We start from the raw sequence: 12,798 nt of genomic DNA on the forward strand, positions 1-12,798 counted from the left end.
ACTAAATATCTTGTACACATAATAAATTTATTTAGGTCAGTTTTTGTTAATTAGAAAGTTATTAATTATATTATGTATGCACCTTGTAGATGACGTGGGATCATAGTTGGATGAATAATTTATTTGATGTGCGTCGCAAATATGGATGATTTCATTAAATTTTCCGTTGCAAATACGGATGATTCAAGGGGGAGAATAAGATGTCTATGTAATAAATATGGATATTATTACATAAAAAATCCCGATAATATGATGTTACATTTATATCGACATGGCATCATTCCCCCATATATAACATGGTATTTTCACGAGAAGAATGCTAGATCACGTGTTGACATTGGAATGAGTTCCACGAACGTTGATAATACGCGTGATGATTTTTATGATGCACGTGAAATGCTTGGAGATTTTTCCGAGGCAAATTATGATTTTAAGAATATGCATGAAGAACCGAATGCAATCGCAGAAAGTTTTTATAGGATGCTTGATAGTGCTTCTGAACCACTTTATCCAAATTGTACAAGTTTCATAACATTATCATTTGTGAGTAAGCTACTTAAGTTTAAACACATATATGGTTGTACTAATAAGAGATTCGATGAGCTACTTGAACTTATTGGATCAGTGTTGCCTGAAGATCACAAGTTGCCAATAAGATACTATGATGTGAAGAAGTTATTAAGTGGGTTAAGCATGAGATATGAACAAATTGATGCTTGCATGAATGATTGCATGTTATTTTACAAAGAAAATAGTGAGAAAACACGTTGTGACATATGTGATGAAGGTCGATACAAGATGCAGAAGGATTCTATGAAAAACTTGATTCCGAAGAAGATTTTGTGATACTTTCCTCTTACATTGAGACTGTAACGCTTATTCATGTTCGAGAATACTGTGCCCCATGGTGAGCTCTCTATGTTGATGGGGCCGTTAATAATGAAGAATCAGGAGCCGGGATATAACTAATAACCCCCGAAGGGCACAAGTTGCGAAGTGCTATCCATTTTACCTTCAAAGCAACCAAGAATGATGCTGAATATGAGGCTCTCATTATAGGCCTCAAACTAGCTCTGGAGATGAGGGTGGAGAATCTTAATGTTTAAAGTGACTCAATGTTGGTCACTCACCTTATTGGTTGCGGATGGCAGGCCAGGGGACCCCGAACTGAACTCTATCTCGAATGTACACAAAGAATCATCAAGCTTTTTAACGAAGTGAGAGTGGAGCACATCTCAAGGGACGAAAATACAGGGGCTGATGTGTTGGCCAAATTGGGCTCTCAACGAGAGGCCACCTTACTTGGAGTCATCCCTCTCGAAATTCAAAACATGCCCAGTGTTCCCGAAGAATTTACTTTTGAGATTGCTGCTTTGGGCATAACATGGATGACTCCAATTTGGGACTATGTCAAGAGATGCACTCTTCCCCAAGAAAAGAAGGAGGCTAGAAGGGTCAAGTATCAGGCGGCCCGTTATGTCATCTATGATGAGGTTCTTTACAGAAGGGTCTTCAACACACCACTACTGAGGTGTGTAGATGGGGAATAATGTAGTTACATCCTAAGGGAGGTGCATGAAGGCATATATGGAAATCACTCAGGGGTTAGCTTGCTAGCCCAAAAGGTCCTCAGACAGGGTTATTATTGGCCTACTCTTAAAAAAGATGCTTTTGAATTCTCCAGGGCATGTGATAAGGGCCAAAAGTATGCCAACTTCAGCAACATTCCAGCCACTCATCTCACTTCTCTTATGAGTCCTTGGCCCTTTGCTATGTGGGGGATAGATCTTATTGGGGAGCTGCCCAAAGCAAAAGGAGGAGTTAAGTATGCAGTTGTCGTAGTGGATTACTATACCAAGTGGGTAGAGGCTGAGCCCCTTTTCACTATAACCGTGAAGAAACTCAAGGAATTTGTCTACAGGGCCATTGTATGCATGTACGGGATCCCTTATCAACTTATTTCAGATAAAATGAAGCAATTTGACAGCAAGGAGATGCAGGAATTCTACGAGGCATTGGGTATCAAAAAAGGTTTTTCTGCTATTAGTCATCCTCAAACTAATGGCCAGACGGAGGCTATCAACAAAATTATCAAACATACTTTGAAGGCTAAACTCGAAGAAAGCAAAGGAAATTGGCATGAGGAGTTACCAAAACTGTTATGGTCTTACAACACTACCCCAAGAAGTACAACTGGAGAGACCCCATTCTCTCAATCCTATGGGTGTGAGGCCATTGTCCTCGTGGAAGTTGGGTCAAGCTCATTTAGAAGAGATCACTATAACCCAAAGCTAATGAGGTTAATCACAGGCTCTATCTGGATATGATTAAAAAAACAAGAGAAGACTCCCAAACGAGGTTAGCAGCCTATTAACAGCGAACTGTGAGGCACTATAATGGGAGAGTGAAGACCCGCCCCCTTCGGGTGGGAGATCTAGTCTTGAGAAGGGTGATGCCAAACACCAATGTCCCGGGTCATGGGGTCTTAAGAGAAAATTGGGAAGGTCCTTATAAGGTGAAATCCATACTTTGGGAGGGCAGTTATCATTTGACAGACATGAATGACAAGCTTGTTCCACGAGCATGGAATACGAAACATCTCAGGAAATATTACTAGTAGTAGGAATTCACCAATTGGTAGTCTTATTTATTTATACACTTAGTATAAATAAAATAACATCCTCAGTTTAGGGGGTAATGGTTATATAAACGCCTCCCCTAATAGATGTAATGATATTGGGCTTCGTTCCTAAATATCTATGCATCGTTTATTCTTCAAATTTTTAACTTTTACTGCTAAAGATGTTTTACTTGTATTCAAGCATTCGAAGCACTTTCAGGACTAGGCCAACATGTCAGTGTGAGGCAAAAGAATCTAGGATAAAGCTTTTGGAAGCCCCCAAGAGGTCTCTTCTGCGATCCAGGATTCTCGTCCATAAGTCTATCTAATGCTAACTCATGAAGTGACAACTAAGATAAAGCCACACATGGAAAATAATTACATGATGTCTCTCGTATCTATTTTAAGCCTCTTGGAAAGAGCTAACAAATATTGAGAAAATTTAAAGATAAAATCTAAATGTGCTGCGTATGCCAATAATTCGATGAAAGGCCTACACGCTTGCATCATGGAACGCAAGACTGGTGGAAAACAATCACATTGCCAAAATTATCATCTCATCACATGAACAACAAAGTGATCACAAAATATTTTGCAATTTTATTGTGAAAACTATATGAAGATGCATAAAAAAAGCAAGCCAATAAAGCCAACAAAGCCCAAGTCCTAATGCTCAATGCCCAAGTATCAAGTCTATTCATAGGCACATGATTCAAGAAAGATTCTAGATTAATTAGCTGTCTTAGTAGTTGTTTATTTGTTTTGTCCTAGGAGGGAAATTAATGCTTTTTCCTTAGCTTTGCAGTAGAAGGACAGTGGTCTATGGTCTTTGTAACAACCTATATTATAAGAGAGGATTTATCCTTGTAAAATGATCCATCTAGGGAATGAATGAAAGAGCTCCATGTTAAACCATATAGTGTTAGAGTTACAATTGATTTCATGGTATTAGAGCTACGAATTACATCATATAGCTGGTTTGCTCATTCTTTATCACTTTATCTACATCTTTTATTGTCGAAATGGTAAAAAATGATAATATTGTTTATGCTAGAACATCTATTGATGTCTCGAGCCCTTTGTATCTTCACCCTTCTGATGGTAACAACTTCATGACTATTGACAAGCTTCAAGGCTGGTCTAATTATAGATCTTTGACTGTCTTCAAAATGGAAGCCTGGGATGCCTGGGATACAACTGATGAAGTGAAGAGGGATGCCTGGGATGCATGGAATAACATGATCATCTCTTGGATTCTAGGGTCGGTTTTGAATTTCATCAAAAAATCTATTATGTTTGTAAGCAGTGCTCATCATATATGGAAGCATCTTGAGCAACGTTTTTCTCTCACCAATGGATCTCAGAAATACAAATAAGGAGTTGTATGAAACCAAACAACAAAGAAAGCCAGTTATCGAATACTACATTCATATGAGGTCACTTTGGGGGGAGCTGGAGTCATTGGTCATCCTTCTTACTATTACTGCAACAACTGCAGAAATTACAACTCTAATTATTCTTGCTCAATAAAGAGAAGAGAAAAATTTGTTCCAGTTCTTGAATGGATTGGATGACATATATGCTGCTCAGAGAAGCCAAATGCTTATGATGGTTGCTCTTCCCTTGGTCGAGAGTAAATAGTTTCTGAGTTACATGTCATTGATGGTGCGGAGCTACTAATGATTTATAGTAAAGAAGGAGGCACACATGACAATAAATCGATATTTACATAAATTTTTCATACCGGATTACCAACCATCTCGGTTGAAAAGAGCCCGACATCATGTCTTTGTTATCAACTCACATGTTTAGACAAAAATGTATTGCCATTAAAATAACTTTCAAGTACATGGCAGAAGTATTTCAGTAGAACAAAACACATACAAGAATAGACGAAGTCAAATTTTATCTACTACAAAACCATTCTTTTACACAAAAGTTCTAAACAAAAAAACTTAGATGATATGCTTCTACTATAGATCACATAACATACAAAAATCATTAACAACACTAGAATTAGATCTATTATGCTTCTGCTTCCATAGTAGAACACAAAATACTTGCACAAAGGACATGAAATTCCGAAAATATACTACTAGAATCATAACAGTACAAAACATTTTGTAAGGGGGAGACGAATAAAGCAAAAGAGATGTGTGAATAAATAGAAAAAAAGAATAATCAGCTGAAGATTCAGTTCAAGCCAAATTGGACAAAACACATTATACATTTGACTACAAACACAAGAAAAAGAAAAAAAATTGGTGTATCCAAATGCATACAAGTTCCACCCGTATATGTAAATAAAATACCAAAAATCTATTCTATTTAATTTATAAATTTTTGTTTCGACGGCTTTACCATACACGACCCTTAAATTCTCAAGTAATTTGATTGCTACAAAATTGGAAAACTCACGCCCTCGACTGTCAATATCTTACGACTTTTTTCTCAGTTAACCTTTAGTGTGGTTTGAGTATGTATCCATCAATAGAAAAAATATGTGTAGCAGCAGACAGTGCTAAACGAAGTTCATCAAGTTTGGGACTCGCAATGACCAGTCGAGATCTGCTTCGTATTAACCCCAACTCAATCTTTTTTAGTAAAGTATAAGTATGTTGCATTATAAACCAAATGTATTTAGGAAAGAAACCTACATTTCTGTGAGGCCAAAAGTAAGGTATAACATGTCATTTTTCTCGTCATTCAGATCCTCTAATTTATGTAATACTCTATATCATAAGAAAAATTCACTAAAAATTTAGTTTTATTAAAATAGATGCATGAAGTCATATTGCTAGTGAGTAGTGACCAACGTAGAAAATTGTTGTGCAGTTTTCCAAGCATAGGGAGAAATAGACCATCATAATTACATGATAAGTGGAACAAGCAAGCGATTCTTCAAAAGCCCCTATATTAAGAATCAAGTTTAACTATCTTTTACATATAGAGAAAGAATACCAAAATTGAACAAAACCTAATTACATATTTCAGATTGTGTAATAGGATTAAGTGCACCAAAAACAGTTCTAGATTCCAGAGTATTAGATGTTACTAGGGCATGTATTAGAGCAAAAAAAGCTTCATTAAATTAAAGACCTTACATAGGTATCTTGATGTTTAAAAATAATATGCATATTACTTTTATGACAAAAAACATAACAATTAAGTCAAAGATCATTTTTGCATCAAGACACGGCCAGATAAAAAATAATTATCCAAGTGCTTACCTTCAAGTTCTATGTCATTTTCATGGGCAGCTTCCAACATAGACATGCCAACAGGGACCTTGATGGCCTTCTCCTCTCCTCCATCACCAACAAATGTCAGAGAAATTCTGCAGAATCGCATAACAAGAAAAAAATCATATATATTAATACAACTGCAGGATTTTTTGTGTATTATGAACTTTATGATTCTCAATTTGGTTCTAAATTTAAATTAAACAAGTATTGATATGTACAAAAACCTATGAGCCTTTCAAAAAGTGTGAAAAATTCAGTAAAAGTTACAAAACATCAGGAGGTGAATCAATATTCGGATGTACAAGCTATTTTCACCATTATTCAGTTCCATCTCAATCTTGAAGATAACTAAAGCAATAAAGTGAAACTACCGCTTCTCTCTTTACTTCCATAACTCTAAAATTTCTTATCTATTTTAATTAGAAAAACAAAAACTAGCTTCTATGAATTGAAATTACACTATGCTAATATAATTTTTCAATAGAATCAATCATTAAAAAAATAAAAACTAGCTTCTATGAATTATAAATTTGAAGCATAATTATTTTCTCCTATAGAATTCATATTTACAAACAACAATACACATAATTAAAAGTCAGATCTAATTTATATGCGTAAAAATCACATATGATTCTACTATATATAAAATCACATAAATACAAGTATTCTTTTAAAGTAAAATCAAACAATATAAACACATAGATTATGAATGTAATGTAGAATCAAAATTTTAAATATAACATATTTTTAATCCACTGTAGAACCAATATTTCTATGTGTAAATATAGAACACAAATCGATATGCGTTTGAATTTTGGTCAATTTTGTATAATTTTTACCGTGGAAGCAAAAACAAGCACAAACATAGTTCAAAAACTATAAAAATCACATTCTACTCTCTGAGCCTCAACTATAGTATAAAACATTAAAAAACAACTTACCTATTCGATTAAACATCATTTAAAGATGAATTTCTTCCTGGAATCAACCTGAAAAAAATGAATTAAATATTAGAAACATATATATTTTATCTCGAAAACCTTAAAAATATGAATTAATGACTAATACTCCCTCCGTCCCATCCATTTGTATACATATGGTTTGGGCACGGAGGACAAGAAACATAATAAAATAATGTTAGTTTTGTTAAGATAGTGGGATGAAAGAGAAAGAAAAAGTATAATTTAGTCAGAAAAAGTATAAAGTTGGTTAAAGTGGTGGGACCATTTAATATTTAATGAATAAAGTGAGTTTAGTGGGAGAAAGTAGTGAGTGAAAGTGTCAGCATCCAACAATTGCCCTGAGCAGCCAACAATTGATAGGCTGACACAGGATGAGTAAAAGTGTCAACATCCAAGGAAATGTTATCAATTACAGCCTTGTAATGTTACTGAAATTGTCTTCCTTTTCAGCATCATCCACAATCATTGACTCATGAGCAATGGCTGTATCCACTCTTATTACTTCTGTACCTGCTTTTCTCTCATAATCTCTCTTTTGTTGCATCTGGGTCTCACCCTGGCTCCACACCCTCACACCCTCACCTTCACCTACTAAGGTGGGACTCCTCTCACTCACTTTTGCCAATCCTGAATAAATGGATTGTTGATTTTCACTCTTTTCCTCTCCTTTTGCCTGGGAGCAACCCAACCTCTCACTCAATACACTCTCCTCTCTAGTCCTAAGAGTGACTGTACAACCACTAAATCTTCTGCACTTGAAATAATTGAAGTTTGAAGTTGTGCAGAGATACTCAACGGATAAGTGATATCCGTCGAGTGAGTGGTAATGCTATCCGACGGATAACTGCTGTTAGGCTTATCCGTCGGGATACAATCACTACTCGATGGATGAGCAATATTCATCGAGAGAGTAGAAATGAATGAGTTGGGAAGAGAAACTATTGTTGACTCTGTGTTGATTGAAGATATTTGGGGCACAGATGTCACAATAGTATCTGAAGGAATTGGCAAGTGAGCCAACAAATCATCTAAAAGATGATGCTCACTTGCACTAGATTTTGGCTTCCCCAACAGAGTTAAAGAAGGGGAATCAGGAATTGAAGTGTTTATCATATCCACTTCCAGAGAGTTTGTTGGTGAGTATGGTGTTTCAGATGCTTCTATTGTTAGAGATTTTGGATGTGACTCCACATTTATTGGAGCCACATCAAATTAAATTTGAGAGAATGCAGGGACTGTGTCTTTAGCACCAGTTTGCACTGTGTGTGTGCCCTGTGCATCCCTAGAGGTTTTAGATTTCTTCTTTTTTGTGTAAGTTTGGGGTGAGCTTGTGTCCCTAACCCTTTTGGCCTGTGCTCTTGGCTGAGAGCTTTATTCAATAACTGCATCCTTTTGGGAGGATGCAGCTAGAAGTCAACTTTTATCCTGTTTAAGCACTGCAGTTTGTTGGGAAACTGTAGTGTGGCTAGGCTGGGATTCACTCAACTCTCCATCCTTATTTTTGGGGTTTTTTTGATGTTCACCCCTTCCCTCACCTGACTTTCCCTCCTTCACACTCCCCTCTTTTGCTTTTGTGGATTTTTCAACTGGCATCTTTTGAGAGATGCCAGAGGGGGTTTTCTTTGATTTAGATTTGGAAATTGTAGAGGGTTTGGAGGCTTTGGTAGGCAACTATTTGATGATTGGCACAGTTGCCATAGCTACTCCTGAAGTCAAAGAAATAGTGGAGGTTGGAATAGTTGTAGGGATGGATGAACTTACCTCACTTACCTGAGGTGCCTGCATTACAGGAAAATAGAACATTGGCACATCCCTCTGATGGTTGGCTTTGTTCAAATCTTCAATGAGTCTTCTCTCTTGAACCCAACAAGCCAGTTTGTTGTTTAGGTTCTCAAGCACAATCTCTTGACATAGATGGTTAGCCAATAACATGAAAAATCTAGCATAATACATATTCTTTCCTCTTTTAGCTAACTCGCCTAGTTTAAAACCTAACTCAAACAAGACAAGGTCACTGAAATTATAAAATTTATCTGTAACTAGCATGTATAGCATGTTAAGCATGGAAATATTCACTGAATCAAAATTACTCACTTTTCCAGAGAAAACTTTAGTAACCACATCACACAAGAAACTCCACTCCTTCCTAAGACCCAATCTCCTAATATCACTTAGTTTAGTAGTAGGAAGTGCATAATGCATGGAATTAAGCATATTGATAATATCAGTGTCATTGTGTGGTGAAGTCACATTATTATTAGGAATTTTGAAACATGCTTTTATCACATCACTGTTGATACAGAACTCATTATATTTGATGGTTAGAGTGATGGTCTTGTCAGCAGAGTTGTAGATAGCAGTGGTCCACATCTCTTCAACAACTTCACAGAAGATTGTGGGTGACTCCAGCATGGCGTAATTTAGCTTGCAATTCTTTACAAAGTCCATCATCTTGTGATAGTCCTCTGATTGCTGAATACCCTTATTGACCAAAGCAGTGAAGTTGTTCTTCTCATAAATGAACCCAGTTTGAGACAAAATTTTTACTACAGGTGCCATTGTTAGAGAATGAAAGCTTGAAGAGAAAGAGAATATTTGCTTGAGAGAGAATGAAATAAAAGCAGTTGAATTTGAGAATGATAAAAGAAAACAATTGGAATGAAATAAGCTTTTATACTATCTCAAAAATAACTGATAAAAATAATAAAGTAAAGTAAATTAACCTAAAAGTAAACTGTAAAAATTCCACCCATTATCCGTCATGTAATGCTTACAAACTGTAAGTATACTCGATGGATAATGTTCAGGGAATTAACGACTGAGATTTAGAAAATTCGACGGATGAGGATAAACTGATATCCGTCGAGACATAAAGTATTCCAGAAAAATAATTGACTTTTATTAGCAAGTGGTATATCGACGGATGACTAAACTCGATGGATAAGGGTCATCCGTCGAGATGCAAATTTTGACTTAGCCAAAATTTCATCCAAGACTTAAAAATCAACTAAATTTATGGCTTCATTACAACTTGCAAAATAACTCAGATAAATTTAAGAGTAATTAAGCATACCTAACTCACTTACCAACCTTGAAAAGGTGGATTCATCCAGTGGCTTGGTAAACATATCTGCAAGTTGCTTTTCACCTCGAACAAAATGTAATTCCACAGTACCATTCATTACATGTTCCCTCACTAGTAGAAAAATAACTTTCCGCATCGCCCCTTTAGCGTCGGTTAAAGACAGAACCAACGTTGTAGTTACTTTTATGCGTCGGTCGGGCAAAATGCCGACGCTATAGGTTCACTTATAGCGTCGGTCGAGAGAATGCCGACGCCAAAGGTTCACCTGTAGCGTCGGTCTAGAGAATGCCGATGCTATAGGATCACTTGTAGCGTCGGTCGGGAGAATGCCGACGCTATAGGTTCACTTGTAGCGTCGGTCGGGAGAATGCCGACGCTATAGGTTCACTTGTAGCGTCAGTGAATAGAATGCCGACGCTTTAGGTGTTATATCGATTTTAAAATTATATTATATTTATTTAATTTTATAATTATCATGTAACATATGATTATAGCTATAAATTTGAAATATAACTATAAATTTGAAATATTTATCAATAAAATTATCATCTTATAAAAAATAAGTCTTTATTTCTGAAAAATAAGATGAGCTAGACGGCCCCAATTATTTTTTATCTAAATAATAATACCTAAAATAAATTAGACTACTATAGTGTCTTTTTTTTTGCGTTGGCTTGAACTATTTATAGTGTCGGTTGGGCAAAATGCCAACGCTTTAGCTGTTCTACTAATTTTAAAATTATATTATATATAATATGTAATTAAATTAATTATATATCTTATAATATGAAAGTTATATTTTTTTATTATAATTTTCAAAGTAGTATATATTATATTATTGTAAAATTATATTTTAATGTATAATTGAAAATATAATAGCATATATAATTATATATAATATAATGTTAAATTAAAATGAAAATTATATTATAAATAAAATTATTTTAAAATATTATACATAATTTCAATGATACAAGCATAAGGTATATTTATTTTGGGCAAGGAAAAAATAATATAAATATATAATTATCACAGGAGAAGCATTACATTAGTTTAGTACAGGGCCTCGCCTACCACGTTTAAGACCATTAATCAGGTCCACAAATAACTTCTCTCTCAACCAAATACAAAAACCACAGGCCCTTTTATACTATACCCTGAATTCATTTACACGAAGCAGCGACGGGACGCAGAAGAAGAATCAGCATGCATGGTTAGTTCAAATTTCCGGTAATAATTGAACTTAATTATTTTTGTATGAATGTTTGTATATAAATTTTAGAAACTGTTTCAATAAAATAGAGGGTATCAATTTGATAGCTGGTGGAAAAAGCAAGAGGACGGAGAGGACCCCGAGATCCGATGATATTTGAAGCTCATCGTCAAGGTTTGTATGTATACCTTGTGTGTATATATAATGTTAATTGTTAGATTCTAGGTTATTGTACCTGATGTGTATGCATATGTTCATTTTGCTATATTTCTTGCGAGAAGGACCGGGAGTTAGTTCATTGCGGTTATTTTGAAGAGGCTGTTTATGAGCAAAACTAATAAGCCTCCGATTTCGCTTTCTCGATTGATTCGATTCATGACTGGAAAGAAGTCCTTCCCTATGCACCTAGCTTTTGAATCAAGGTCTTGATTTTACTCTTTTTAGATCTTTTTTGATCTACTTATCACTTTATATAAATGGGAAAAATTTAGTAATTATCACAACCATTCGTTATTGATAATCTAATGGTTCTTATACACTGAGAAAAAGGAAAATGTATTAGCTCTGTAGTTTCATTTTTCTGCAAGATTAGTTCTAAGAATTATTTATGGCAGCAATTGTATCTGCAAAGATTCAACTTCTTTCTCTAATATTCTAACTAGACTATGAAAAAGATAGTGATAACTAACCTAGTGCCTGCCGCATACTATTACAAGTTCAAAAGTTCATGATCAGAGCAAATTGAACATCTCAACTTTGTATTCTGGACTAATACTAGAAACAACTACAAAGTTATTATTAGTTTGTGATATAAAGGTTTGCAGTTCTTAAAACCAGAGAGCATACCAAAACTATAGTACTCTTGAAGTATTACGTAAGAAATAAACTTACCACCAAGATTTTCTCCTCTCCTTGTACCATGTGATTGCAGAGTCTCTATGCTACATGTAGAGGTTTCACCTTTCATGCTTGCTGTCCCAGTGACATAAATCTTTGTCGGGAACTAGATAGTCTCTATGATCAGAGGTCTTCACTACCTTCACACTGCTTTTTTGGCCAAGGTTGCTGATTTTGGTCTATCAAAAGCAGGACCTGAGATTGATCAAACCCACGTGAGTACAGCTGTGAAAGGTAGTTTTGGGTACCTTGATCCCGAGTATTTTAGAAGGCAACAACTCACAGAAAAATCAGATGTGTACTCTTTCGGTGTTGTTCTGTTTGAAGTTCTCTATGCAAGGCCTGTTATAGATCCATCACTTCCTAGAGAGATGGTCAACTTAGCTGAATGGGAAATGAAATGGCAGAAGCGAGGACAGTTGGATCAGATTATAGATCCCAATCTTGCAGGGAAAATCAAACCAGATTCTCTTCGAAAGTTTGCAGAAACTGCAGAAAAATGTTTAGCTGATTTTGGTGTTGATCGACCCTCTATGGGAGATGTCCTTTGGAATCTTGAGTATGCACTTCAACTTCAGGAGGCAGTTCTTCATAACGATCCTGAAGAAAACAGTACCAATATCATCCGTGACCTGTCTCCTCAGGTCAACAACTTCAGTCATATCATTTCCACCACATCAGCTGGGCAGCATGAAATGTCTGCTACGGATGATGATCTTTCAGATGTATCGGTGAGCAAAGTGTTCTTTCAACTGGTAAAGTCCGAGGGTAGGTAA

General features: G+C 35.6%; 2 protein-coding genes across 2 annotated transcripts; one reads left to right on the forward strand and one right to left on the reverse strand.

Annotated features, from left to right (window-relative positions):
- Window positions 1–5,082: 5,082 nt before the first annotated feature.
- On the reverse strand, window positions 5,083–8,420 carry LOC141664638 (adrenodoxin-like protein 2, mitochondrial). Its single transcript, XM_074470591.1, has 5 exons — window positions 8,368–8,420; window positions 5,851–5,957; window positions 5,481–5,531; window positions 5,278–5,359; window positions 5,083–5,188 (listed from the first exon to the last, which is right to left on the reverse strand). Exons 1-5 carry the CDS (start codon window positions 8,418–8,420, stop codon window positions 5,083–5,085), a joined length of 399 nt encoding a protein of 132 aa, XP_074326692.1.
- Window positions 8,421–12,141: 3,721 nt separating this feature from the next.
- Window positions 12,142–12,798, forward strand: LOC141664639 (receptor-like protein kinase HERK 1). The gene has a single exon (XM_074470592.1). The coding sequence runs from the start codon at window positions 12,142–12,144 to the stop codon at window positions 12,796–12,798; it is 657 nt and encodes a 218-aa protein (XP_074326693.1).

This window comes from Apium graveolens, chromosome 6 (assembly GCF_009905375.1).
Source record: "Apium graveolens cultivar Ventura chromosome 6, ASM990537v1, whole genome shotgun sequence".
Classification (NCBI taxonomy): Eukaryota; Viridiplantae; Streptophyta; class Magnoliopsida; order Apiales; family Apiaceae; genus Apium; species Apium graveolens.